This window comes from Macrobrachium rosenbergii, chromosome 51, assembly GCF_040412425.1.
Source record: "Macrobrachium rosenbergii isolate ZJJX-2024 chromosome 51, ASM4041242v1, whole genome shotgun sequence".
In the NCBI taxonomy this organism is placed as follows: Eukaryota; Metazoa; Arthropoda; class Malacostraca; order Decapoda; family Palaemonidae; genus Macrobrachium; species Macrobrachium rosenbergii.
The window spans coordinates 58,128,809-58,156,775 of NC_089791.1; the positions used below are offsets into that span (position 1 = coordinate 58,128,809).

Here is a 27,967-nt window from a genome sequence, read left to right on the forward strand (position 1 = left end):
CCCTCTGGCAACAAGACCGATAGACCTTTCGGCCAAATACAAGATGAAAACAAGGCGGAGGCTCTGCAACAACAAATTTCTCTTCTGTTGCAAAAAGAAAGCCATAGAAAGAGTTCAAGATCTGGATTCCCCAGGATTTTACAATCGCTTATTCCTGGTTCCCAAGAACTCGGGGATGGAGACCAGTGTTGGACGTGAGTGCTCTCAATGTTTTTATTCAAAAGACAAAGTTCACAATGGAAACTACAAAGTCTGTCCTAGCAGCGGTCAGACAGAACGACTGGATGGTATCATTGGATCTGCAGGATGCTTATTTCCATATTCCTATCCACCCGAGCTCCAAGAAATATCTGAGATTCGTTCACGAGGAAGAAGTGTTCCAATTTCGGAGCTCTTTGTTTCGGCCTAAAGCACCGCTCCTCAAGTTTTCACGAGATTGATGAACAATGTAGCAGGAATGTTGCACATGAGAGGCATCAGAATCTCCTTATACCTAGACGACTGGCTTCTCAGAGCCCCTTCCCACACACGCTGCCTGAAGGATCTTCAGACGACAGTCCAGTTATCAGAAGAACTGGGCCTACTTATAAAAAGGAAAAATCACAACTGATTCCATCCCAAGAGATTCTATACCTTGGGATGAGGATTCAGAGTCAGACTTTTCGGGCTTTTCCGTCGTTGTCAAGAACGGAACAAGCCTTAGAAAAGATTCAGAGCTTTTAGGAGACAAACTTGCTCTCGGTGAGGAATGGATGAGTCTGCTGGGACCCTTTCCTCTCTAGAGCAGTTTGTCTCCTTGGGAAGATTGAATCTTCGCCCGTTACAGTTCCATCTCAATCGGAACTGGGACAGGGAAAAGAATGGAGACAAGTGTATCCCCATCTCAAATCCTGTGAGGCAATATCTAAAATGGTGGAACGACCCCATCAAGCTACGAGAGGGCCTTTCCCTAAAACAGAGGAACCCAGACCTAGTGTTGTTCTCCGACGCATCGGACTCAGGATGGGAAGTGACTCTGGGAATCAACGAAGTTTCAGGCTCTTGGACCAAACAGCAAGAGTCTTGGCATATCAATCAGAAGGAACTAACAGCAATCCTTCTAGCTCTCAAAGAATACGAACAGGTAGTAAAGGACAAAGTGGTGCAGGTCAACTCCGACAACACAACAGCGCTGGCCTACATCAGCAAACAAGGTGGCACTCACTCCAAATCTCTATACGAGACAACAAGAAAGCTTCTTCTCTGGGCGAAGGCGAAGAATGTGACACTACTAACCCACTTTATTCAAGGGCAGAGAAATGTAAGAGCAGACATGCTGAGCAGGAAGAATCAAGTCCTGTCCACAGAATGGATGCTACATCAGGACATCTGCCAGAGCATGTGGCTGATTTGGGGGCGACCATGCATAGACCTTTTCGCCACAGCACGGACGAAAAGGATAGAAACTTATTGTTCCCCCGTTCCGGATCCAGAGGCTGCTTACATAGACGCGTTTCTCATGGACTGGTCAAACTTGGACGTTTACGCATTCCCACCTTTCAAAATTATCCACAAAGTAATACAGAAGTTTGTGTCACACGAGGGTACCAGAATGACTCTAGTCGCCCCTACTGGCCAACAAGAGATTGGTTCACAGAGGTACTGGAATGGATAGTAGACACTCCGAGAGAAGTTCCGCTAAGAGTAGATCTACTCAAACAACCCCACTTGGAAAGGTATCACCAAAACCTCCAGCGCTACACATGACTGCCTTCAGACTATCGAAAAACTCACAAGAGCTAGAGGCTTTTCGAAGGAGGCAGCTAGCGTGATCGCAAGAGCAAGGAGGTCTTCCACCATTAAGGTATACCAATCCAAGTTGGAAATTTTTAGATGGATGGTGTAGAAACAACTCTGTATCCTCTACCAGTACCTCTGTGACTCAGATAGCAGACTTCCTTCTTCATCTTAGGAATAACCTTAAATTTTCAACTTCAACCATTAAAGGTTATAGAAGTATGTTAGCATCGGTCTTTAGACACAGAAACTTAGACCTTTCTAACAATAAGGACCTCCAAGACCTTCTCAGATCCTTGATACATCTAAGGAGAGGGTACAAGAATCACCAGCTTGGAACCTAGATGTGGTCCTGAGGTTCCTCACGAGTGATAGATTCGAACCTTTACAAAAGGCATCCTTAAAAGATCTCACTATGAAAACCCTTTTTCTAGTCAGTTTAGCTACTGCAAAACGAGTAAGTGAAATTCATGCCTTTAACAAAGCTATAGGTTTTAGACAAGGCAAAGCAGTTTGCTCACTGCGACTAGATTTTCTGGCAAAAATGAACGTCCATCTCAACCTTGGCCCAAAGCATTGAGATTCCTAACCTGACGGATGTCACAGGTGAGGAAATAGAAAGAACTCTGTGTCCAGTAAGAGCTCTAAAATATTATCTAGAAAAGACAAAAGACTTACGGGGGGATTCAGAAGGGCTTTGGTGCTCTGTCAAAAAACCCTCTTTACAGATGTCTAAGAATGCTCTGTCCTTTTTTATCAGACAATTAATAAAAGATGCTCATGTGGGATGTAGGGAAGCGGAACACAAAATTCTAAAAGTTAAAGCACACGAGGTCAGAGCGGTAGCAACCTCTGTGGCTTTTAAACAAAATAGGTCCCTCCAGAGTATCTTGGATACGACCTTCTGGAGGAGCAAGTCTGTTTTTGCCTCACATTACCTTAAACAAGTACAGACTGTTTATGAAGACTGTTACACACTGGGTCCTTTTGTAGCTGCAAATTCAGTAGTGAGAAAAATAGCTACCCCTACAATCCCATAACCCAATACCCTTTTTTCTCCCTTGGAACTAAGATGTTGTTTTTTGGTTGTTTGCGAAGTCTGGACGCAGTCTTCCGCAATCATTAGCAAACAGTTTTTTAAATAATATCATTTACTTCAGTACTCTTAGTCAGGTGGTCATTTGTTCCTTGGTAGCGCCCGGAATAAGGGTATTTAAAGGAGGTCTAGTCACATAGAGGTTATACACGGTTGACAGCCCCTAGAGATTTTTCAGCCCCTGGGTGGATCGCTGGATCTCTTAAGGAATGCAGACATAATGAGGCAGGAAAACAATGAAGTCAGCTTCCTTAACAGGTAGGAACCTTTAGTTGGTTTTGCAAAGTTTTAGTATTTCAATTCCAACGATGTTGGCTGTCTCTGACCCTCCACCAAAGGTGTCAGTCAGCTATATATATAACTACCAGGTCAGTTAGATGTTTGAAAATGTTATTTTCATAATAAAATAAATTTTTGAACTTACTTACCTGGTAGTTATATATAATTAAATTCCTCCCTCCTCCCTCTAGAGACTAGGGGCATGGAAGATCTGAGGAATATGTAGAATGGTTCCAGTTACCTGGGTAGAGGGGCACAGGTGGACCACCTGACTACCCGATCGGCGATTGCATAAAACAGTTTTTGAAATTCTGCCGTCACGTCAGGGACTTAAGCTATATATATAACTACCAGGTAAGTATGTTCAAAAATTTATTTTATTATGAAAATAACATTTTTTTTTTTTAAAAAAAATTTGCTCCTTTTATTTTCTTTTGAAGATCAGTTATGTTATAAAGTTTTGCATTTATCATGTGTAATTATTTTGTTGTTATATTGAAGAATTATGAAAGAATAAAATATAGAAGAAAATGCAATAAATATATTCTTTATTTGTTATTTTCCTTGTTTTTTATAATTTCTGAGAAAACTCGGCCTTGAGAAGTTATGTAATAGTTGAAGACTATCCTGACAAAAAAATATTTTTTTTTTAAGAAATATTTGAGGTGATTTATCACTTTAGCATATACTTTAGAAATAAACAAAAAAATATGCTTCATAAAGACTGGAAGTTGGGATGAAAAATGTGAGAGGGAAGGGGTTAAGGAGCTCCAGGCCATCGACAAACGAGTAGAATTTGCCCAAGGAGATGCAGATTGCACTTTTACACTTGGCTTCCTGGCTAAGAATGAGGATCCTTCTAAGCCCTGGCCTCGCTCTTTCTAAATTAAGAATCTTATGGATATCCTTGGACCAGAAGGGAAAGCAAAGGTTCTTGCCCAGTTAGGGCCTTGAGATATTACTTGGACAGGACTGCCAAAATCTGAGGACCATCCAGCAATCTTTGGAGCTTGGTAAGAAATCCTTCCTGTGCCCTGTCTAAGAACACATTGTCATTCTTCCTTCGGGATCTCATTACGGAGGCACATGCTGAGATCCGAGAGGATACTCTGCCTTCTTATAAGGTCAAAGCACACGATGTATGCTTTCAAACACAGTACGTCTCTCTCTTCAATTGTACAAGCGACTTACTGGAAATGTAAGTCTATTTTTGCTTCGCACTATTTACGTGACATTGAAACAATGTATGATAGTTGCAGTACCCTGGGACCATTATCAGTGGCTGGCATGGTTTTGGGGAAGAAGCATAGGAAGAATTCCTTCCTATCCTTGACCTCTTTGCCTTGATGTGGGTGTGAAGTTGCTGGGGAGTCTGGGGGTACTATGTACCTGGAGTGCCCATCAGTTTTTAGTGGATGGGTGGTGGTTTTTATTTTTCACTGAAGGTGACAGCATTGTCTGGTTTATTGTTGTTTGGTACTGCGCCCAGGGCAAGGGCACCTGTCTTTTAACTTTGCAAGCCATCGGATCCTTCCTGCACTGCAAAGCCCCACTTGAAGTGGAGGCACACCATGGCTCTTACGCCATGCCACTGCTGGTTAGGATGAGCACTGTCCAAAGGCAGTAATCTCCTGCAGTAGCTCCCTAACCAGGTAAGGAAACAACGAGCATCGTATCAATGCTAGCAAATTTTTTCTATTTCAAATTTATTACTATTACTGATGTTTTTTAGTAGAATGCAGCCATGTATCCCCCCACCTGTCAATGTGGGATTCAGCAGTGTAATTACTTGGTAAGTTACTTATATAAAAATGACATTTTTATAATAAAATAAAGTTTTATATATACTTAGCAAGTAATTACATGATTGGCGCCCTCCTTCCTTCCCTCTCATGGACATAAGGGCATAAATGAATTGAGCTCTTTCGCTTGCTTATTCCCTATATTTCCCCGATAGTGGGCGCGGCTGTCGCCAACACAAAAACAATAAAAGCGCTGGCATGGCTTCTAAATTTTGAGCTTCCGCACAAGTGGAAATAATAGCAATGTAATTATTTGGTAAGTATATATAAAACTTTATTTTATTATAAAAAATGTCATTTTCATGTGTCAGTGTGCAGCATTTGCTTCATTAAAATGCATTTTTTTATGAAACTGATTTCCTGTTTTTGCATGTATAAAGCATTAACTTTAGTTTGATTTTGTAGATTCGCTATTTAGCTCTTCGCGAGAAGCAGATGAATGGAATGAAGCCTGGATTCCGTGTGGATTATTACAATAGTATTCATTCATTTCTGAAAGATGACCCCGCAACTCAGGCATATTTGCAGCAAAGGTAGGCATTTAAAGCAGTTTGATGTCTTTATCTAATATAATTTTTAGCAATACATAGTTATTTTCTTTTTTAATGTTTATTTTGTTTTGTTGTCACTTATGTATATTACAGTAAACCCCCTGTATTCGCGTTCTCACGATTCGCGGACTCACGCATTCACAGGTTTCTCCATGGAACATATCTACCCATTATTTGCAGAAAATTCACCCATTCGCGGTATTTTTCACTGAGAAATATTCACTAATTACTGTATTTTCATATAATTTTCATGAATAAATGCACTTTTTGTGATAAAATTATTAAAATACTCAGGTATAAGCATTTTAACAGGGTTTTTCTTGTGTTTAAACTATCAAAATGGGCAGTTCTAAGTGTTTTTAGAGGGGTTTTAAGTATTCACGGATTTTAGCTATTCACGGGGGGGTGTGGGACGCATCCCCTGTGAATACGGGCGGTTCACTGTAGTTGTCTCATTTGTAGTTGGGCATTATTTCTTTCTTTAACCCCTTAAAGGACCTATTTTTTAACATAGTGTGTCAAAAAAGATTCCAATTATTTTATTTAATTAACTGAAAATATAAGCTGTATGGACACTATACTTCTTAATTGCAACACAAAATGATGATTATTTTATGTAAAATAGTGATTTTTAGAAACTCAATTTGAGACCTCTTTACAGTCATTAACGAGTTATCTTGTACAAATTATACCTATTTTGGTCTATCATGAGATATCTCATAAGCTTAGTTTTAGTGATTTTGAAAACAGGCATTTCAAGATCAGTAAATGATTCTTCAGTATCACTGTTTTCATGGTAACTTGCCATAACTGAGCTAAAATAATAAAGTCAAGAGACTAACATCAATGTAATAAATCAGTAATATATCATATAAACAGTCTAAAATGACAGATAAAACAACCAAACTTACCTAAAAACAGTCGAAGTACCACTGCCAAACATATGGTATATCACGAGATATCTTCAAGAAGCCATAAAACAACACTGTGGATCACGAGACATCTCGCATTAGTCCTATATTAACATTTAACTCTTACGAGATATCTAGTGGTCCAAAATTTTTAGAACGCTGATCACAAGATATACCGGGTTAGTCCGGTAAGGGGTAAAACCAATGTAGAATCATTTATTTTAAGTAATCATACATCTTGTGTTAGTAAATAATTTGTGTATCAAGTCTGTATGTTGTCAAAGATGATCCTGCATCTTTAACAGTGGAATTCCAAATTTGTGTAAAACAGCTATGAAACTTTACAAGGGTCAGTTTCACTGATTAGGCATTATGAAGACAGACTGCTGGGAAAATTCCATGAGTAGGTAATGCTTTGACCTCATGAAACCTTTCAAGACTGCTGAGCCTTGTTGTGGGTGAGTGAAAATAACTTTTGATTGGTGATTTATATTGTAGCTCTCTCCACCTTGTTACTCAGGTCTATTAACTTTTCCTACTTTTATATTTTTGATGCTGCTTCTGTCATGATTAACTTCATGTTTAGGCAAGAGCTTGTTGAGAAATTTGATGAACTTTATGATTGTATTTTGCCTTGGGGGAAGATTGCTGCTGGATGGCACTAACTAGAACATTTGTCATGCTTGTGGAAGAGGAAACATTTTTGTCAAACTTGCCCTAGTAATAGGGCTGATCTCAGTGGATTGATTGCTGATACTGTACTGAGAGTAGGTTTTATATCCAAGTAACTCATAAGGTGGTCCTTGAAGGGATGACACAATCCTTATAGATTTCTGTGGTTCCAAAAGGGTAGGCATGGGTACAGTTTGGAATAAAGTTATACAAGGCAAGATTGTATCATGGAAGCTGTATGTCTGAAGTATACCCAGAATGTATGGTGAAGGTTTGAAAAATTACTGGGACTTTGGTTAATCCTCATGACACTCAAGAAATTAGTGTCCTTGGTGAAAATTTTGAGACCATCACCTGCACCAGCAGTTTACATGAACGCCTTTCATAGAATAAAATGAAAGTATTAATACCTTAAAATTTTGAAGCAGCAGAGGACATAGAAAAAATTTACAGGCACTCAAGTTGAGATCTTGGGGTAGGGGTTATCATTGGTCCAAAGTATTTCAGGATAGAGGATGAATTTTGCACTTCCTGGGATAAAGAACTCTTCTAAAGTTTTCTTATGTTTGCCAAGAGACTTTCTCAGTTCAGCCTTTTGACAGTTACCAGTCTTCATCCTTTGAGCAGATGGAGTAATTTCCAGCTTATATTAGGTTTTGATCCAAATGACCCTCGCTGATTTTTTCTGCTGCGAGAGACACCAGGTTTGCTAAGCAATTTTGAAATGTTTTCTTCAGGGAATACACAAATTTTGCACATAATTAGGGATCCACTGTCTTAGGTTCTTGATAACCTGTGCATCTGCTTTAGATTTTTAGGTTAACCCTAATGGGCTTAGCCTAAAAGGACCAGTGAATCTGTCAGTTCTCGAAGCATAGTCTTTCATAAGAGCTTTTTACAGACCCTCTACACAAACATATTGGGGCATTGTCTAAACTTGGTAGTGTGTCTAATAAATTTTTCAGCTATAGATGGAAAGGTTCCTTTACTTCAGGATCCTTTCTAGTCACTTCCATTGTCACCTTTTTGCTCCATGCCTATTTTCAGCATCTTGGCCATGTTGGTTTGTCATATTTTTCAGTTGCAAGAATTTGAATCATCAGTATTCAAGTTTAATTAGTCATTGTTCCTAAACATCAGCCTTTCCTGAGAGAGGCGCTGATTTCACTTTCCTTGCTTGCAGCTTTTAGTTTTTGAGGAGAATTTGACTTTTGCCCAGTTGCTTGAGCCTCTTCAGTGAGAAGTTGCAAGTATATCCTTCTCAATGTCTGTTTGGTTCTGTTTCTTACTTTTAACCCTTAATGGACAGGCATGATCATATGAGGATCTATAACAGGTTTTGAGCGATGGACGGGCTAACTCATATGAGTATTAATATTATGCACCATATGATTTGGATGAATTTAGGGGGAAAGATGGTCACATCACTTCAGTGGTCCAAAAATGACCTATGGCAACTGTAGTAGCTCAGCACAGGACAGAGGGGGATCAGTGTGCCTTGAGACTTGATGGGGTAATGTGTTGCCCCTCTCTATCCCATGACGTCTTTTTATTCATTTGCTCATAAACATACCTAGGGATTGCTGTTGGTTTTAGTTCTTATCTTTTATGATAGTATGTCAGCTATAATTGTAATTTTACAAAGAAATGTCAGCAATAATTGTAATTTTACAAAGAAAAGTGCAAAGAAATATTAGAAAAAACATGTATACCTCACAAAAAGGTACTGCATCTCCTCATCTCAGTAAATCTCATAAATATTTTACGGTAAATATATTCAGAATTTGTTACTGATTTTAGTTCATATCTGGTATGATATTGCGTGAGCCGTAATTATAATTTTACAAAATAAAATAAAATAAATTATTAGAAAAACATGTACAACTTTGTAAAATTAGCATATTTTTACGAGTGTCTTGGGTTGTAAATACTCAATTTCAACTTCATGTGGAAGGTACAGAAAATTTTTAGGATTTTTTTTTTCTTTCACTATGGGCATTTGCATATCTTCAGCTTACCAGTGAAGTGTTTTTTTTTTGTAAATTGGCCGACCTTAAAGTTTGCCCGGTCTGGGGATGTGCTTAATATATATTTAGCCTATCCCTTAAGGGACAAGAATAGGTTCTGCTTTAGAGATTCTTCCTCATCTCCTTGAACTTCACTACAGTACTTTGATTCTTGATAGGTTGATAGGCTTTGATTCTTGATGGGTTGATAGATTTGGATCTCTCTCTCTCTCTCTCTCTCTCTCTCTCTCTCTCTCTCTCTCTCTCTCTCTCTCTCTCTCTCTCTCTCTCTCTCTCTCTCTCTCTCTCTCTCTCATTTTTACTTACATTCCTCAAATTGCTTTGGGGTTCTTGTCATGCCCTTATCACCACATCCAAGCATCAGCATCTCAGCAGTCTTCCCATTCAAGTTGCTACTCAGGTTATCTTAAAGTAGTGTTATTTTGATAGCGTAGTCGCTGTTTCGTCCTCAAAGGAGTTACCTTCCATGGTCTACCAGAGCTCCATGGTGACCAAACTAATATCAAAGAATTCTCTTCTAATTTAGTTGGTCTTTTGGCCAGGTATTGTGTCGTAATGATTAACATTATAACACATGATGGAGTATATAATGGACTCAAAGATAAGAGGGCACTTTCCCTTATCTTCAGCGAAGCTGAACCCAGTTTTTCCAACGTCAGTTAACCTGCAAGAAAGAGAAGTGACTATTGCGCACGCACATCCGCCCTCTTGTTTACAACCGGGCCGTTAAAAGACCAAGGATCCATTACCTCTGTTTGGTCCAAAGCGAACTGTTCGCGTCGTTACCAGCGCTCAGAAAAAATTCTACTTCTTTCTCCGTTTTAGTATCGCGGATTATGGAAACATCAAAAATAGCAAGATAAGTGCTCAGTATTAACAAACAGTTGAAAGTTTTAGTTTTAAACTTTTAGAATTTATATAATTTGTGTATTAAAGCCGGAACCCGGCTCATTGATCGCTAGCCTTCCTAGCCTCGTAAAGTGTTGATTGTTATTACCTAGTTTCGTAAAACGAAAATTGTTTTAAGTTCTAACTAAATGTTTTAACTAAAAGAAATGTTCCACAACTTTTATTAATATGGAAAATCCTTTCAGATTATACGATGTCTACAATAATCTAGGCAGTAAGTGGGAATAATTCAAACTAGATTAATATTGGATGTTGTCTGTAGCCTATGTACATCCTTGGATTACGTATCCTTAGTGGCCAAGCTTAGACGGAGGACCCTAGGATCAGATAATAACAATATCTGGGCATAGTAAATCGATAGCCTAACAATGAGGCTACATATTAGTATAAATTTTTTCCCTTTTATATAAGCCAGTGCACTTTAGCATGAGCTAAATCGACTACTAGCTTAGGCATTACCTTATATCAAGTTAAGTGGTAACTTTTCATGAAACATCCCATTTCTGGACTAAATTCTTAGCCTAGACCATGTAATTAGGATTAGATGAAATCATAATCTGTGCTAGATGAGATGTAACCTATCCTTAAGGCTACATACAAAAGGTTGGCTAATTGTGTTTTGTTTATGTAACCCATACACTTAGTGCATAAAATAATCCAGATTAGGCAGTAGCCTAGATTAGAGTAAGTTTTAACCTGGTTATAAAGTTACACAATAGTGATTACTGTTTTATATAGTAAACCAAATAGCCTAGGATTGGATATAAACAACAAACTGGGTTAGACAAATAGTTGAATAATTATAAGGTTATAATAATCTGGATTAGACAATACCCTATACCAGGTTAAGAGAGAACAAATAAGGCTAGGGTTATACATAAACAGTATCCTAGCCTAAATAAATAACTTAGTTTGTTACGACTCGGTAACATACCTGTAAGGTTACATGCTAGTAGGGTCTTGTGTAGCCTATATCCTTAAAGTTGATATAAATCCAGAACAGGCAGTAGCCTAACCATATTAAGTAGGAACCCCTTATAAGGAATATCCTACTATTAGCCTAAAACAGTGATGGCCGAATATCAGATAAAAAGGTAGTCTCGGCCACATAAAACAGAAAAAACACATAAGAGAATTATTTTCTGTAAAGTTTATATCTTTTAAGTTATGAATAAGCCTAGAATAGGTTAAGCAAGAACCTTCTGAGAAATCCTCTATTTTTAGCTTAATGTATATTAAACTAGAATCATTGCCCCAAGCTATACAAAACAGTAGTTTGGGTTATTCAAACAAATTAGTCCTTAGCAGTTAGTCTGAATGGCATGGAATTAAAAATTTCACTTGGTCATTGCAAAAGGACTAGCAGTGTATAAGTAATACAGCCATGTACAGGTATCAGAACTAACCTAAACCTTAGAGGGTTTAACATAGTTGTGCACAATTGTGATCAAATTAACCTGTAATATGAAAACTATACGAGGAACTACAGAAGTGTCCCTCTTTTAAAAACAGTTATACTAACTAGCTTCTGAAAACAACTTGCTTTATATCAGTACAGGGCCGCCATTAGGCAGGATCCTCAGTTCAATATGCTCCTGGCAGCAAGTTTTAAGGACGAAACAGCTCCTTTTAAGCTGTCTCAGTGGGGCTTAGGGTTCAGTAGGGGTGAGGAAGGGGGAGATTATCTTCCCGGCAGAACTCCGGCAGCAGGTATGTAACCCTTCCTCTGAACATCATCAGTGTGTGGGCCAAAACCCATCAACACCAGTCGCCAATACCTCCCAGGTTAACCCTGTGGAGAAAATAGAGGAATCTTTACATGGAGTTCACATTCTTATTTTAAAAAATATGGAGTGAACATTGTCATTGAAATGGCCCTGCTGAACCCAGAAGGCTCAGGGACATAAGTTTAAGTTAGCCATGGAAGAAACCTCACAGAAGGAATTCTGTTCCCCATGCAGCTATCATTACTGAATAGGATCTTTTCCCCAAAAGGGATACTGGGATCCACCTAACTCAGACTGAAATGTCTACTTTTTGGGAAAGGTATAGTAACTTGCCCAGAACCTCTGCCCCTTCATTAACAAGCAGTTACAGTTTAGTTGAAGAAGCTCAGTTAGATTGCACAAGCTCCCCCAAAAGGGAAACACAGTTTATGGCAAGCTCCCCAAAAGGGATACACAGTTTATGGCAAGCTCCCCTAAAAGGGGTAGCATTTTGCTGCAAGCTCCCCCCCAAAAAGGGATACATAGTTTGCGCCATTTGATCAGTTCTGGTAAGCTCCCCAAAAGGGATACATAGTTTATGGCAAGCTCCCCTAAAAGGGGTAGCATTTTGCGGCAAGCTCCCCCCAAAAAAGGAATACATAGTTTGCGCCATTTGATCAGTTCTGTAAAAAAATTTAGTTTTTATTGACCTGTACCCCCAAAAAGGGATACACAGTTTGCGACAAGCTCCCCAAAGGGATACACAGTTTGTGCCATTTGATCAGTTCTGTAAGAAAATTTTGTTTTTATTGACCTGTACCCCCAAAAGGGATACACAGTTTGCAACATTTGATCAGTTCTGTAAGGAAATTAAATTTTTATTGACCTGTACCCCTAAAGGGATACACAGTTTGCGGCAAGCTCCCTCAAAAGGGATACACTGTTTGCAATGATTTCCCCCAAAAGGGATATACAGTTTGCGCCATTTGGTCAATTCCGTAAGGAAATTGAGTACCATCAAAGATGCCCTTGCCACAGAATGGCAATATATAAGGGACATGAAGCATGATTCTGAAAAGCAAAGTCAGTCAGTCAGTCATGTACACACCAGAGTGTAAAAGTACTACATCCTGTAACCGAAAAGTGAGTGTAGATACAAATGCCACCCAAACAAGATCTGATTTTAGAATTCCGACTAGAAACAACAGTGGGTCAGTTTGGAATATAGAACTTCAGATCAAAACATAATAGGGGCTCCAATACTCACCCCTAATGATACTGATAATCCTTGGTGAGACACCTCAGTGTGCACCTTGGTGAGATACCTCAGTGTGCACTTTCTCTCCCAATGGCAAGTAAGTAATTATTGAGAGAAAAACTATGATCGAAGTTGTAAATGTAGAATTTACAAACTGCAGCATTCCTTAATACAGAATGGCACCTGGTACCATCCTCACCAGACTTGGAGAAACCACTAACAGAAATGGTTTTCTTAGCTGTGCTTATAGTTTTAAAAAGTAATGAAATCACCCTTACCTGGTCGATGAAAAATGGATCTCTACTGCCTTTTTGAATTAGACCCAAGTTGCTCACCAAGTAGCCTCGTCAGAATTTTATGCTAGGCTCCGACTCCTCAGCATTATAACCTCTACCACCTTGCTAGAAGTTGCCATCTTAAAGCTTCGAGAACATCCCAGGATAATTTTTGCTGTTGAGGCCAAAAGTCTTATGAGAACCCGATGGAAATCACTCTTTGACTTCCTAGAATGGCACATAAAATTGCAAATGGAAGTGTTGGAGAGCTCCATCAAATCACTCTCCAGTGTCACTGCATTGTTACATTCTAACCCCTTATGTAAGGACCTGTTAGAGGAATCTGTTGTGGCTCAACTCGATGAGCATGTCTACCAACAGAATTGTACAGTGTACGCTCTTCGGGGAAAAGAGGAATTCAAGAAACAAAGAACCCAAAATTTCCCTTTACCCAACCCCAAAAAAAGACTCACTTTGATCAAAAATCATATAAGCCTTCAGTCACCCCAAAATTTTCCTCAAAAACAGTTAGGTGGTCAGAAGGGACAATTCCCTGCAAAGGGACAACAGCAACTTCAAGGCCATCCTTTTTCACAAGGTCCAAAAACCATCCCATAGGGGAAAAAAGGGAAAAACAACACCTGGAATGTCTATCAAAGGTGAAGGCAGAGGAGGAGGCAGATACCAAGAGGAATTATATTGGTTGGGGTCAGCTTCGATGACATCACAGACAATGGAAGTTTTCCTGTGGGGGACAGAAACTTTAAAGGGCCCCATAGAGAAACATGTATATGCGCCACCAAGTATGTCTCTTCAGTGTCCTCAAAAGGACTCGTCCAAAAGAAGAGTGATCCTCAACTACTCGACATTGAACAAGCACATTGTTGGCCAAAAGTTTTTGATGATTACCGTTGCCTAAGTACATTGAATCATTTCAAAAAGGGGCTCGGGCAGTTTCTGTGGATCTGAAAGATGCACACTGGCACATCCCTATAGCCGTTCCTTTCCGCCCCTTCCTAAGGTCCGAATAAGGAAAGATACGTACAGATTCAAAGTCATGTCCTTTTGGCTAAACATTGCCTAAAGAATATTTGTCAAACTAGCAACGGTATTCTTTCGAGAACTCAAACAAAAAGATTTAGGGGCCCACAAGAAAAGAGTGCTTGAAAAACCTAAGAGCAATGGTCAACAGACTAAAGTACAGTCAAAAGGTTTTATTATAAATTTGAAAACATCCTGCCTCATGCCCAGCAGACACTTTCAGTGGCTGGGACTGTGTTGAGATACTCTTCACGGCCTGTTGTCTCTCCCCATCATGCTCAAAACAGAATAAGGCAAGTCCTCAAAAGGTTCCTTGCACAGCCCAGAGTTTCCAGATGGCAATCAAAACGCATGATGGGCCTGCTGCAGTTCTCGTCAGTAATAGATCCAATACATAGATTGCAGCTAAAAGTGTGAACAAATTCTGGCTATCGCATACAAGAAAAAAGATGCGAGACAGACCTTATCAGAGGATAAAAAGAGTTGGGGAGATACTTCGGCTTTAAATTTGGAAGGAATCTCTGGTGAAACAGGTCACCCTGACTCCTCCATCTGTATGAGTGACAAACTCACAGATGCCTCATTGACAGGTTGGGAGGACATTGGGAGGATTGTCAGGCGGCAGGGAGGTGATCAGCTACTCAGGAATTGTTATATCAAGTTCCTGGAGCTGATGGCTGTCTTTTTGTCTCAAAAAACTCAAACCTCCAGAAGAGAGAGAACATAACCACAATATCCTACATCAAGAGGTCTGGATCTCATTCACCTCCTCTCAATATGGTAATGTTAGCCATCCTTCGGATGGCGCAAGCAAGGAAGTGGCACACGTCTGCAGTTCACCTCACAGGGGGTCCCATTGTAATAGCAGACTCTCTATCAAGGAAAACGACAGCCTGAACAGAGTGGATGTTGGACAACCACTCTTTTCAAATAATAGCCAACATGCTTCCACAACTGGAAGTGGACCTGTTCGCCACATACTAGAATCACAAACTCTTGATGTATGTGTCTCCAAACCTGGACAGTCAAGCAACAGCAAGAGATGCCTTCCTTAAGACTGGAACAAGGGGAGGACAAAAATTTTTTCTCCATTGTCCCAGATTTCAAAGGTTTTGAGCAAACACCCTAGCACAAAAGGGCGGATGTGCTTCTAACCTTCATAGGAATAGTGAACTTAACAGCCCCAAATTGGACAAACAGGCATTGGTTCCTATTACCTCAACAACGGACAAAAAGATCAATTCCACTGTCGTCCGCTGTTCTGTCCCAGATAGTAGGAGGGAAAGTCTCTCCTTTCTAAGCCGAGACCTTCACGTATAGATTAAAAAAAAAAAAATCTATTGTAATAATTACTCACTCAACAGTGCTAGGTACCTAGTGCAAAAATTACGGACTTCTATCCAGCATTACCAGTCCGTATGGAAGATATGGTTAGATTACTGTATATCCATACTGAGAGCCCAGTTGAGATTTCTGTGTAGAAACTATATTTTCTTATATACCCTTTTGAAGACAAATGCTTTGTGGTTACAACAGTCATGACATACAAGTCTGCAGTAATGGAACCCTTGCTTTAGGGATTCGGGATTGACTCCAGTGTGGAAGTTGTCACTTCCCTTCCGCAGTCTTTTGCTCTACAAAGGCCCACTCCCAAAAGGCTTCCAATTTCTTGGTCCCTGGACAAGGTGCTTAGACTTCTATCAGCCCCTCAGTTCAGAGGACCCAATGCAACCACAATGCACAGGCTATAAAGGTGATCTTGATTGCATTAGCATCAGGAGCTCATACAGTATTAGTGAACTGGGCTCTCTTAGATGGAGATGATGCATCATGCAAATAGCTAACCATCAATTATTATTGTCCCCTGGCCCATCGTTCCTGGCCAAGAATATGGATCCTATAAAAAGGAAATCCATTCTTATAAGAAAATTCAATTTAGCAGACAGGACATTACGCCCAGTTCAAGCTCTTAGGGTTTACCTAGAAGTCACGGCAAACACCCCAGAAGGTCCTATTTTCCTACACCCAAGCACAAACCAACCATACTCCCTACAAAGACTGAGAATGTTTGTAACATTTTTCTCATTAAAAAGGGAAATCCACACACTTTCCATAGGTCACATGATGTTAGGAAAGTAAGTACATCTTTGGCCTTCTTCAGAAATGTCTTTCAAAGAAGTCTCCAGATGTATAGGGTGGTCATCAGTTAATCATTGCCACATGTTTGAACAAGTTCGACTACACTGTGTATCAGTAGGTGGCATAGTTAGTCTTAACCCCTAGGTGCTGCGGCAGAAAACCAGGGGTCATATTGACGGTGAGTATGCTAACTTATTGCTGGGAGATGGGTGACAGTACTACAACAAAACCCAGCATGCTTAGGTAAGCCACTGTAGAACTACATCCTAAAACGTATGTTCGTGCATAGTTTCTTGTTCGTTGGTATCAAAACCTGAAAAGTATTTGGAATAAAGAATGGGACTTGAACTCTGTGGCTCGACCTTGGACTGGAAATGTTATTTCCTCTGGGGTGTTGGGATTAAAAAGCAAGAGCTTAAGCCTTTTTTCGTCACCTGTCAATTTCTTATGTAAAGCTCCTTTGAGGACGAAACAGCGACTACGCTATAAAAAAACAGGTTTTGACGTAGGAAAAACCTATTTTTGGTAGTCGCTGTAGAGTCCTCAAAACCCTCCCACTTCCCTGACGAAAAGGCATGGGATTTGGGCAAAGGGATCAACCTGCATTGACCAACAGGGAGTAATGGCTCCTTGGTCTTTTAACAGCCCGGTTGTAAACAAAGAGGGTGGATGCGCGTGCGCAATAGTCACTTCTCTTTCTGGCAGGTTAATTGACGTTGGAAAAACTGGGTTCAGCTTCGCTGAAGATAAGGGAAAGTGCCCTCTTATCTTTGAGTCCATTATATACTCCATCATGTGTTATAATGTTAATCATTACGACACAATACCTGGCCAAAAGACCAACTAAATTAGAAGAGAATTCTTTGATATTAGTTTGGTCACCATGGAGCTCTGGTAGACCATGGAAGGTAACTCCTTTGAGGACTCAACAGCGACTACCAAAAATAGGTTTTTCTTACGTCAAAACCTGTTTTTTATGAAACAACAACAAAAAAAAATCCTAAAAACAAAATTTTTTTTCAAATTATTTTTTAACACAAATTGCGTTTCTCTTGCCACTGTAGCTCTGTTGCGCTTGGATCTGACTACATGAAAAATAATTCGCTGAATTATGAAGGGCCTAAGAAACTGGTTGTACTTGTGCCAACCTACGTGTTTCACCAGGTCATCTTTTTCTCTTTCTAATTGAATGACATGTCAGGGAATTGTGTGCAACACACAAAAAGGTTGTTAAATTTGTGGGTTTTTATTAAGAACCTTAATTGTGGGTATGTATTGAGAACATTAATTTTCATTTTAAAAAATATCACAATCATGGATGAATACCACAGTTTAATTTTTTTCCATTGCATTACTCTGTATCAAGAAAGATATAGTAGAAATGACAATTTTAACTGGAAGATAACGGTTAGAACTTTGTGGGCCTGTGTGTATGTAATACAGACTTCTCAATTTCCCAATTTTTATGTTTAATCTTTATAGTAATGCAGAGCCCTTATTTAGCCTTCCTATAAAAATTCATTTATTTGTTATATTTATTAGTGCAATATTTTGTTCAGTTCTCATAATGAAACACAAAGTACAGTAGATAATTTATACTGCTCAAGAGGAGTCATTCAGTATTCTAGATGTAGATTAGAGGTTAGGGGATGGCAAGTGGCCACTGGCCAAGTGAGGTGGCCCTGTGAAATCTGCACGCCTGTGTATTGGGCAAGTGAAGTTCTTGTTTTACTGTCAACAAGCATATTTATACTATAACATATCAATAATATAAGAGGGGTAGGACTAGAGTATACTGGTTGATAGTTCTGTATACTGTACAGACTCATAGGACCAAAGCTTCCTCATTCTGCATACCCTATAGGTAGGACAGTAGTGAGCGAGGCTGCCCAGGGCTAAGTTACCCTTAGGCCATGTTCCACATCCTGAAGGACATTGAGTAGTGTTCCTAAGCTTGTACCATTGCGTCTTCAGTCTGGGTACTTTGTATGTCATTGGCAAGAGGGGCTTGTTGTAGGAGGGAATACCCATAGTCTATTAACCCTTAAACGCCGAGCCTCTATTTACAAAAGTGTCTGCCGTATGCCGGCGCAGTTTGAGAGTTAGTGCCGAAGCGGAAAGAAAGTTTTTTTAAAAATCACAGCACTCTTAGTTTTTAAGATTAAGATCTCATTTTTGGCTCCTTTTTTCTCATTGCCTGAAGTTTAGTATGCAACCATCAGAAATGGAAAAAATATCATTATCATATATAAATATTGGAATATATGACAGCGTGAAAAAAAATTTCATATATAATTGTATACAAATCGCGCTGTGAGCAAAATAGTTAAAGCTAATGAGTTATTTTTTTATTCGTTGTATTGTACACTAAATTGCGATGATTTTGGTATATAACAAATTGTAAAACGATCAAAGCAACACAGAGAAAATATTATCACAAAATGATGCATGAATTCGTAACACTCGGACGGAAAAAAAAGTTTTTTTCAAAAATTCACCATAAATCGAAATATTGTGCTAGAGACATCCTGTTTGTTGCAAAATGAAGGTAGATGATTGAATATTACTAGAATGTAAGAGTTTTAGCTTACAATTGCATTTTTCGACCATTTCAGTTGAGTCAAAGTTGACCGAAGGTTGAAATTTCGGCACATCTTGATTTATATGAAAATATTTCAAAACTGATAAAAGCTACAACCATGAGTTATTTTTGTTGTATTCTGCATGAAATTGTGCACATTTTCATATATAAAACATTATGTAATGGCTAAAATAAAACGGTGCAAAAATTACGAGAAAGTGACTAAAGAATTTCTGAGATTTTCAGCAGAGTTAGCGCGCGTGGACGTAAGGAAAAAATTTTTTCAAAAATTCACCATTAGTCGAAATATTGTGCTACAGACTTCTCGTTTGTTGCAAAATGAAGGTAAATGATTGAATATTACTAGAATGTAAGAGTTTTAGCTTACAATTGCATTTTTCAACCATTTCTGTCGAGTCAAAGTTGACCGAAGGTTGAAATTTTGGCACTTATCGTGATTTATATGAAAATATGTCGAAATTGATAAAAGCTACAACCATGAGTTATTTTTTGCTGTCTATTACATGAAATTGCACACATTTTCATATATAAAACTTTATGTAACGGCTAATAGAAAACTGTGCAACAATTACGACAAAGTGACTAAAGAATTTCTGAGATTGTAAGAGCCTGACGCCATCTCTTCCAAACACTTGTGTGTTCATGTGTTCGTCGTCCATCGGAGTGGCGAGACGTTTGGCATCTTCACAAACAGAAACATACACACAGTTTGATACAAAAGATTTGTTGGAACATTATAAGTACATGATTAGAATGCTTGCATGGCAATGCAAGCAGTGGTGATTGTACATACATCAAGACAACAATGGTTAGGGAGAAATAGACGGAAATATTGTATGGTTGAAATCGCGTTCCTTTAGAGAAAGAAAACGAAATGCTCTTGTTGTCTTGTCCACTCTGGTGGATGACGAACACATGAACACACACGTGTTTGGAAGAGACAGCGTCAGGCTCTTACAAGATTTTCAGCAGAGTTAGTGCGGACGTAAGGAAAAAGTTTTTTTCAAAAATTCACCATAAATCGAAATATTGTGCTAGAGACTTCTCGTTTGTTGCAAAATGAAGGTAAATGATTGAATATTACTAGAATGTAAGAGTTTTAGCTTACAATTGCATTTTTCGACCATTTCGGTTGAGTCAAAGTTGACCGAAGGTTGAAATTTTGGCACATCGTGATTTATATGAAAATGTCAAAATTTATAAAATCTACAACCATGAGTTATTTTTTGTTTTATTCTACATGAAATTGCACACATTTTCATATATAAAACTTTAGGTAATGGCTAATGTAAAACAGTGCAAAAATTACGACAAAGTCACTAAAGAATTTCTGAGATTTTCAGCAGAGTTAGCAAGGACTTAAGGCAAAAGTTTTTTTCAAAAATTCACCATAAATCAAAATATTGTGCTAGAGACTTCTCGTTTGTTGCAAAATGAAGGTAAATGATTGAATATTACTAGAATGTAAGAGTTTTAACTTACAATTGCATTTTTCGACCATTTCGTTCGAGTCAAAGTTGACCGAAGGTTGAAATTTTGGCACTTATCATGTTTTATGTGAAAATGTCAAAATTGATAAAAGCTACAACCATGAGTTATTTTTTGTTGTATTCTACATGAAATTGCGCACATTTTCACATGTAAAACTTTATGTAAAGGCTAATAGAAAACAGTGCAAAAATTACAACAAAGTGACTAAAGAATTTCTGCGATTTTCAGCAGAGTTAGCTGATGCTTTCTTTTGGGATAAGAAAGAAATTACAGATGCGCAGCTGGGTCACGCTTGTAAACAAAACAACAGCGTGATCCGTGAACTCCCAGCATCCTCAAGGCGCGTGATTTAAAATTTTTTGCAAACGAGGCCTATAAATATTTTTCCCTTAGTAATGGGTATGCATTTGGTTGTGGACAGTGCAGAAGAAACCCAAAGTATTTGTTACTTTTTATTTTTATTCCAGTGAAATAAAACTGCTGTCCAATATATGCAGAACATAGTATTTATCGTCATCATACTAATTACTGGTTGTGCAGAATCAATTTTGGCCCAAAATTACTACCATTTAAAAAAAATCCAGATGAGCCTTCAGCTATCTAACAACCTAGCTGTTCCAGGTCATCATTCATCCTTGATGTGCCTCATGAAGGTAAATCCTGAATAAAGTGTAATGATTACTTTGGCACCTGAACCTTATTTCTAACAGTGAATAGATATATAGATAACATTCCATTAACCTGCATATTCTTTATCCAAAACCCTGTTTTCATGAATTAACTAGAGGGTCATGTGGGTTACTGCTATTCTTGTGAACTTTATACATAATTTTATTGTCTGTCTAGTTCCATTTCATTGTAAAATGTATGTTTTATTCCAGATGTTCTAATAGCATAAAGATAAAATGCCAGAAGGATGTGGACAAAGATGATTTATCAGAAATGGCAAATAATGGTAAGTACCATTATGCTTACAGTGTTACATTATATGGGATGATTCTTAGCTACTGTTTAAGTTGGCTTATATCCTTGCGCTGTTAGGTGCGATGGGCATTCAAAATAAACAAAAGAATAATGCTTGGCTGACTTGGATGGACTGTCTTTAATCACCTGTTCCCACCCGGTGGTATTGGAATATTTACATTCATCAAAATTCTTCATGACCACCTGCTAAGATGTGGGGAGGCGGGGTGGGTTTCCATGTTAACAATAGATAAGCATTAAAATAATTTTATTAAAACTTTTCATTATTTGGGATAAATCTTACCTACTGTTAGTTAGATTACAACCACACACATTGAATTAGGATGGTGTGCTAGTGCAACCAGAGAAACATCCACTTAGCCAAGTAAAATAGCAGTTTTTTTATGGGAAAATACTTAGCATTCTTGCCTGATGTGTGATCCTTCCTGGTAAGTACTGTCACCAGACATTACTTATCGGGAAAAGGAGTCTATCTCGTAGAGTTATGGTGACGCCTGTGCCAAAACCGAAGGCCCATAACTGTCAGTCCAAAACTAAAGACAGTGACTGCCTTCAGATTTGAAAGTACTCTCTTATACATTAATATGTACCTTCATGCTCCCAATTCTCATGCAAAATTTGATGTCGTCCAAACAAAACAAAGCAAAATTGAGTTCCATGTGCATTGAGCTGTGTTGACAACCTCCTCTAGCGAAAGATTTTTAGGAAATTAAAAGATGTGCTTACCACATAGATATTGTGAGCTTTTACTTTCAGACAATGGCAAACAATCAGGATTCAGTTATACATGCTCTGACTTGATTAAGCAACATAGAAAAAAAAGAGCATTCTTCAATATATGAGTGTTTGACCTAACACCAGAGAATAAATCCTTAACTATGCCACCTCAAAAATTTAGCAAAGCTTCTCCTCATTGGCTACTAAAGTAGCTAAATTAGGTAATGCCCACAAATCCAGGAAGAGCTTTGCTTTGACATTTTTAGCCCTAAACAATGGGAGAAAAAAAAAGGTGTCCCCCTTGAACAAAGCCTTACAAGAAAAGGCTTGAAGCTCACCAGTACACTCTATTGTAGCGAGAGCTATACGGATAAGCTCTTGAGAGAAGATTCATCCAAAGGCTCAAACTGAGATAGCATAAAATTTAAGGGCTATATCCAAATTCCATCCTAAACAATGATAGGAAGATTTTGGGGCTCCCAGCTCAAAGGATCAGAAGGCGTCTTCCAAAGTCCTGAGCAATATTTAAGTTAGCATGCCCCAGAACTGAATACAGCTTAGAGTGATATATATTAAGCCCTGGATCAGGCAGTTGCTTTGAATGCCTGAGATACTGGAAGAACTTCATCAGGTCATCTTCAGAAGTATGGGCGCTGGAAATTAGGACAAGCACCAAGATCAATAAAGTGACCACTGTTGTTAAGGAACTGACCACTGATGTTGATAAGGTCTAATATTGGAGGGCCTTCTAGATTCAAGGATTGGCTTCCTAGCTGCTCTTGAATAGCTTCTAGCTTGCAAGAGACAGATGACAATTTTCATTAGGTCCGATAAAACGTGGAAATTTTGATGGATCTTGTCAAATGGACTCGCTACGAAGATCTTTTGTGACTGGAAGAAGCTGCAGAACTTCTACTGCCAGGAAAGGTAGCTCAGGAAACCATTTCCTTTAGGACCACCAAGAACTAACAGCTGCTTGAGTTCTCAGACACTCAAAGTATGTTGAAAACTTTACTTAAGAATGCAAATGAAGGAAAAGTATAACCACTCCAGAAGAAAAGCATCGACTATCCATGCCAGAGATCCTGGCATGGAGTGCAGTAAATTGGGAGTTTTGCTTTTGGGAAGCTGCAAACAGATCAATGTTCAGGCCTCACCAAAGCAAAGTTGCAGCTTCTTGTTTACTTAAGGATGAAGAGACCATTCTGTCAGAAGACCTGCCCTTTTCTGTTTAGTTGTTCTGCAATGATATATTTCCTGTTTTCTCCCAGGGATAATGTGTGGTGGAAGGATTACCTTGTGGACTTTGTCCAAAGAAGTTTATCTCCTAGCCTAAACAGATTTCTAGATTTCTACTTCCTTATGTAAGAAAGAAGTTAAATTGTTGGCTTATACTGCAATCATCTTGCTTCTGATCAGATATCGTGCTCCCATAAGACCTTCCAGTTCCAACCTGCCAACAGCTCTTAGGTTGTTCATATGCATTTTGCTCTTCTATACAGTCCAACTCCCTTACATTCAATGTTCTTCAGAATGCCTCCACAGACATGACTCCAAAGCAGCTGACAACATTATGAGGTTTGGACTCAAGAGGTCTAAAGGCAGGTGCATCAACATTCTTGACCAATCTTTCCAACAACAAAGATAACATAAAAGACCTGCAGAAATTATGATTGGAATGGAGTCAGAAGATGAGACCTGACCCAAGCAAGAGTTCTTGAGATAAAATTGAATTGGTCATTCTTAGATTGACTGTATTAATAAACTTCGCTAAAGAGACCAAGTGACCCAAAACAAGGTAGCCAGTTCTTTGCTCAAGGCTTTTAAGGGTTTAGATTCTATCAGCATTGATGGAAAATGCCTACCTGCCTTTGCCTGGAAAGCCCAAAAAGAGAGAGTTGATCTTCATTCCCAGGTAAACAGTTGGCTGGGTCAGAAGAAGCATAAATTTGTAATGTTGATCAGAATGCACAACACCAAGGCCAGATGCAGAAGTAAGTCCTTCATCCTCAAGATCGCCTGAAATGACTTAGCAAGAACTAACAAGTCGTCCAAGTTTAGGAGAACTCAGACTCCTCGCAGATAACTCCCTCCCTCTGATGGAGCCAAAACATGGGAGAATACATGTGGCTTTGTGCTCATACCAACATACAGTTTTCAATTGGAGAAAATGCAGTAGATACTTCCTCAGTTTGGAGACAATGCATAGTTACTTCCTCAACTGAGGAATGATCAGGACAAGGAAGTACACATCCTGCGTATAATGAAAATACATCTAGTCACCCTTCTGGAAGGCCACTAAGGCCGAATTGAATGACTCAGTTGAAAAGAGTACAAAATTAACAAACTTGTCGAGACTGCAAATGTCCATTACTGGTCTCCAGCCACCCTGAGGTCTTTGAAATAAGAAAAATTTCATGGTAAAACTTCATTGACCTGTCTAAAATTGGCTCAATTGCCAGCGTGTGTAACAACTGTTAGATTTCCTCCTCCAAATTTTCAGAACTCTTTTATGAAGAGGGTGGGTAGCAAAGGATATTGGGGATGCCAGCAGTGATGGACCCCCTCGATTTGGGACCATCTTGACGTGGTGAGGGAGCTCTTGAACCCCAGGAATCTGTTCCCAAGTTTGAGTCCAAGAGTCCCATATACCATTCTGTATTTCTTTGAATTAATTTTTGCGGAATTTTCTGCTTTTGCTAAAATTTATTGGACCTGATAAATAGGAAAAGATCATAACTGGGATTGGGTTTATATCCGAAGCTAAATAGTGGGAACTGTGGTAGAACCATCAACTGCCCGATAATGTTTGGACCTGAGAGACATCAGGCGGAACTATTCTTTAGGGCTGGACCACGGGTCCCAGGGGGTCTGGTTCTGGGGATAGGACTCTCGGCATTCTATCCGGTTTGCCCATAACATGATTAGGGTGGGGATGATTGTATTCCAGTAACATTGTCAGTCCTAGCAAGCAGGTTTGGCTTACACTTGGGCCACTCTAATCATGTTGTGCCACCCCCCTGTGGGGTAGGGTGTGCCAATGGTGGAAGAATAAACTCCATGAAAGGCTGATGATATCTTTTTAAGGTTTTCAGGTTTAATTTTTTTTAGTACCTAAATCTTTGATAAAGATTTAAGTACCCTTGGGCCCTCTGATAGCATTGTTCCAGCACAGATGACGACTGCTGCTTCAGTACAGAGCAAGTCTTCTAGCATGGAAATGGACAATTCTCTGGATAATCCAAATAATCAAAATCAAAGTGGTGTTAAAACTTTAATGCCATATAAAACCCCCAAAAAGAGTAAATACCAACATGACCCAACCTTGACTCACATTGACTCCCTCTTAGGGAGTCGAAGTTGGTCAAGGTTCCTAACCATGGAAGCTGACCAAAATATTTTGGCCTTAAAATTAGAAAATTATTTGTTAAATAGACATCCAACGACATATGTCGTTCAGACAAATAAAAGAGAAAACTTTTCTTATAGAAGCCACAACAAAAAGTCAGTCCAAAGACTATTTGTCTTTGAAAAATATAAATATATTAACATAAAAGTAAAATAACGTGATGCTATGAACAGCATTTAGGGTACATTGTACTTTCTAAAAAACAACGAACCAGTCAATAAGAAAATGCTATTAGACTCTCTCAAAAAAGATACCCAAGGTCCAAAATTGTGAGGTATATATTGTACCAAGTAAAAATAGAAATATAAATAAATATTGACCCTTTAACGCCGACTGGATGTATTTTACGTTGACAAAAGTTGTCTGTTGGGTGCCGAGTGGACATAAAATATGTAGACTACAAAAAGTTGTTTTAAATATTTGCGGAAAAATACTTATAGGCCTCGTTTGCGAAAAATTTTAAATCGCGCCTTGAGGGATGCTGGGAGTTCACGGATCACGCTGTTGTTTTGTTTACAAGCGTGACCCAGCTGCGCATGCGCGAATTTCTTTCTTATCCCAAAAGAAAGCATCAACTAACTCTGCTGAAAATCGCAGAAATTCTTTAGTCACTTTGTTGTTATTTTTGCACCGTTTTCTATTAGCCGTTACATTTAGTTTTATATATGAAAATGTGCACAATTTCATGTAGAATACAACAAAAAATAACTCATGGTTGTAGCTTTTATCAATTTTGACATATTTTCATATAAATCACGATTAGTGCCAAAATTTCAACCTTCGATCAACTTTGACTCGACCAAAATGGTTGAAAAAATGCAATTGTAAGCTAAAACTCGTACATTCTAGTAATATTCAATCATTTACCTTAATTTTGCAACAAACAAGAAGTCTCTAGCACAATATTTCGATTTATGGTGAATTTAAAAAAAAAAACTTTTTCCTTACACATGCGCTAACTCCGCTGAAAATTTTGTAAGAGCCTGACGCCTTCTCTTCCAAACGTGTGTGTTCGTCGTCCATCGGAGTGGACAAGACAACAAGAGCATCTCGTTTTCTTTCTCTAAAGGAACACGATTTCAACCATACAATATTTCCGTCTTTCTCCCTAACCATTGTTGTCTTGATGTATGTACAATCACCACTACTTGCATTGCCATGCAAACATTCTAATCATGTACTCTTAATGTTCCAGCGAATCTTCTGTATCAAACTGTGTGTATGTTTCTGTTTGTGAAGACGCCAAACATCTCGCCACTCCAATGGACGACGAACACACACGTGTTTGGAAGAGACGGCGTCAGGCTCTTACAATCTCAGAAATTCTTTAGTCACTGTGTCGTAATTTTTGCACCGTTTTCTATTAGCCATTACATAACATTTTATCTATGAAAATGTGTGCAATTTCATGTAGAATATAACAAAAAAATAATTCATGGTTGTAGCTTTTATCAGTTTTGAAATATTTTCATATAAATCACGGTAAGTGCCAAAATTTCAACCTTCGGTCAACTTTGACTCGACCGAAATGGTCGAAAATGCAATTGTAAGCTAAAACTCTTACATTCTAGTAATATCCAATCATTTACCTTTATTTTGCAACAAATGAGAAGTCTACAGCACAATCATTCGATTTATGGTGAATTTTTGAAAAAAATCTTTTTTCTTATATCCGCGCGCGCTAACTCTGCTGAAAATCTCAGAATTTCTTTAGTCACTTTGTCGTAATTTTTGCACTGTTTTATTTTAGCCGTTACATAAAGTTTTATACATGAAAATGTTCACAATTTCATGTAGAACACAAAAAAATAACTCTTGGTTGTAGTTTTTATCAGTTTTGAAATATTTTCATATAAATCACGATAAATAGAAAAAATTCGACCTTCGGTCAACTTTAACTCGACCAAAATGGTCGAAAACTGCAATTGTAAGCTAAAACTCTTACATTCTAGTAATATTCAATCATTTACCTTCATTTTGCAATAAACGGGAAGTCTCTAGCACAATATTTCGATTTATGGTGAATTTTTGAAAAAAAAATTTTTTTTTGTGTCTGAGCATTATGAATTCATGCATTATTTTGTGATAATATTTTCTCTGTGTTGCTTTGATCGCTTTACAATTTGTTATATACCAAAATCATTGCAATTTAGTGTACAATACAACGAAAAAAAAAATAACTCATTAGCTTTAACTGTTTTGCTCACAGCACGATTTGTATACAATTATATATGAAATTTTTTTTTCATGCTGTCATATATTCCAATATTTATATATGATAATGATATTTTTTTCATTTCTGGTGGCTGCATACTAAACTTC

General features: G+C 38.4%; 1 protein-coding gene across 1 annotated transcript in view; it reads left to right on the forward strand.

The window, feature by feature from the left end:
- LOC136833445 (uncharacterized) overlaps nucleotides 1-27,967 on the forward strand; it is a 153,136-nt gene that overhangs the window by 44,193 nt on the left and 80,976 nt on the right. Inside the window, exons 3-4 of the mRNA XM_067095608.1 lie at nucleotides 5,359-5,486; nucleotides 21,417-21,490. Of these exons, the coding sequence (XP_066951709.1) occupies nucleotides 5,359-5,486; nucleotides 21,417-21,490 (202 nt within the window). The remainder of the gene's footprint in view (nucleotides 1-5,358; nucleotides 5,487-21,416; nucleotides 21,491-27,967) is intronic.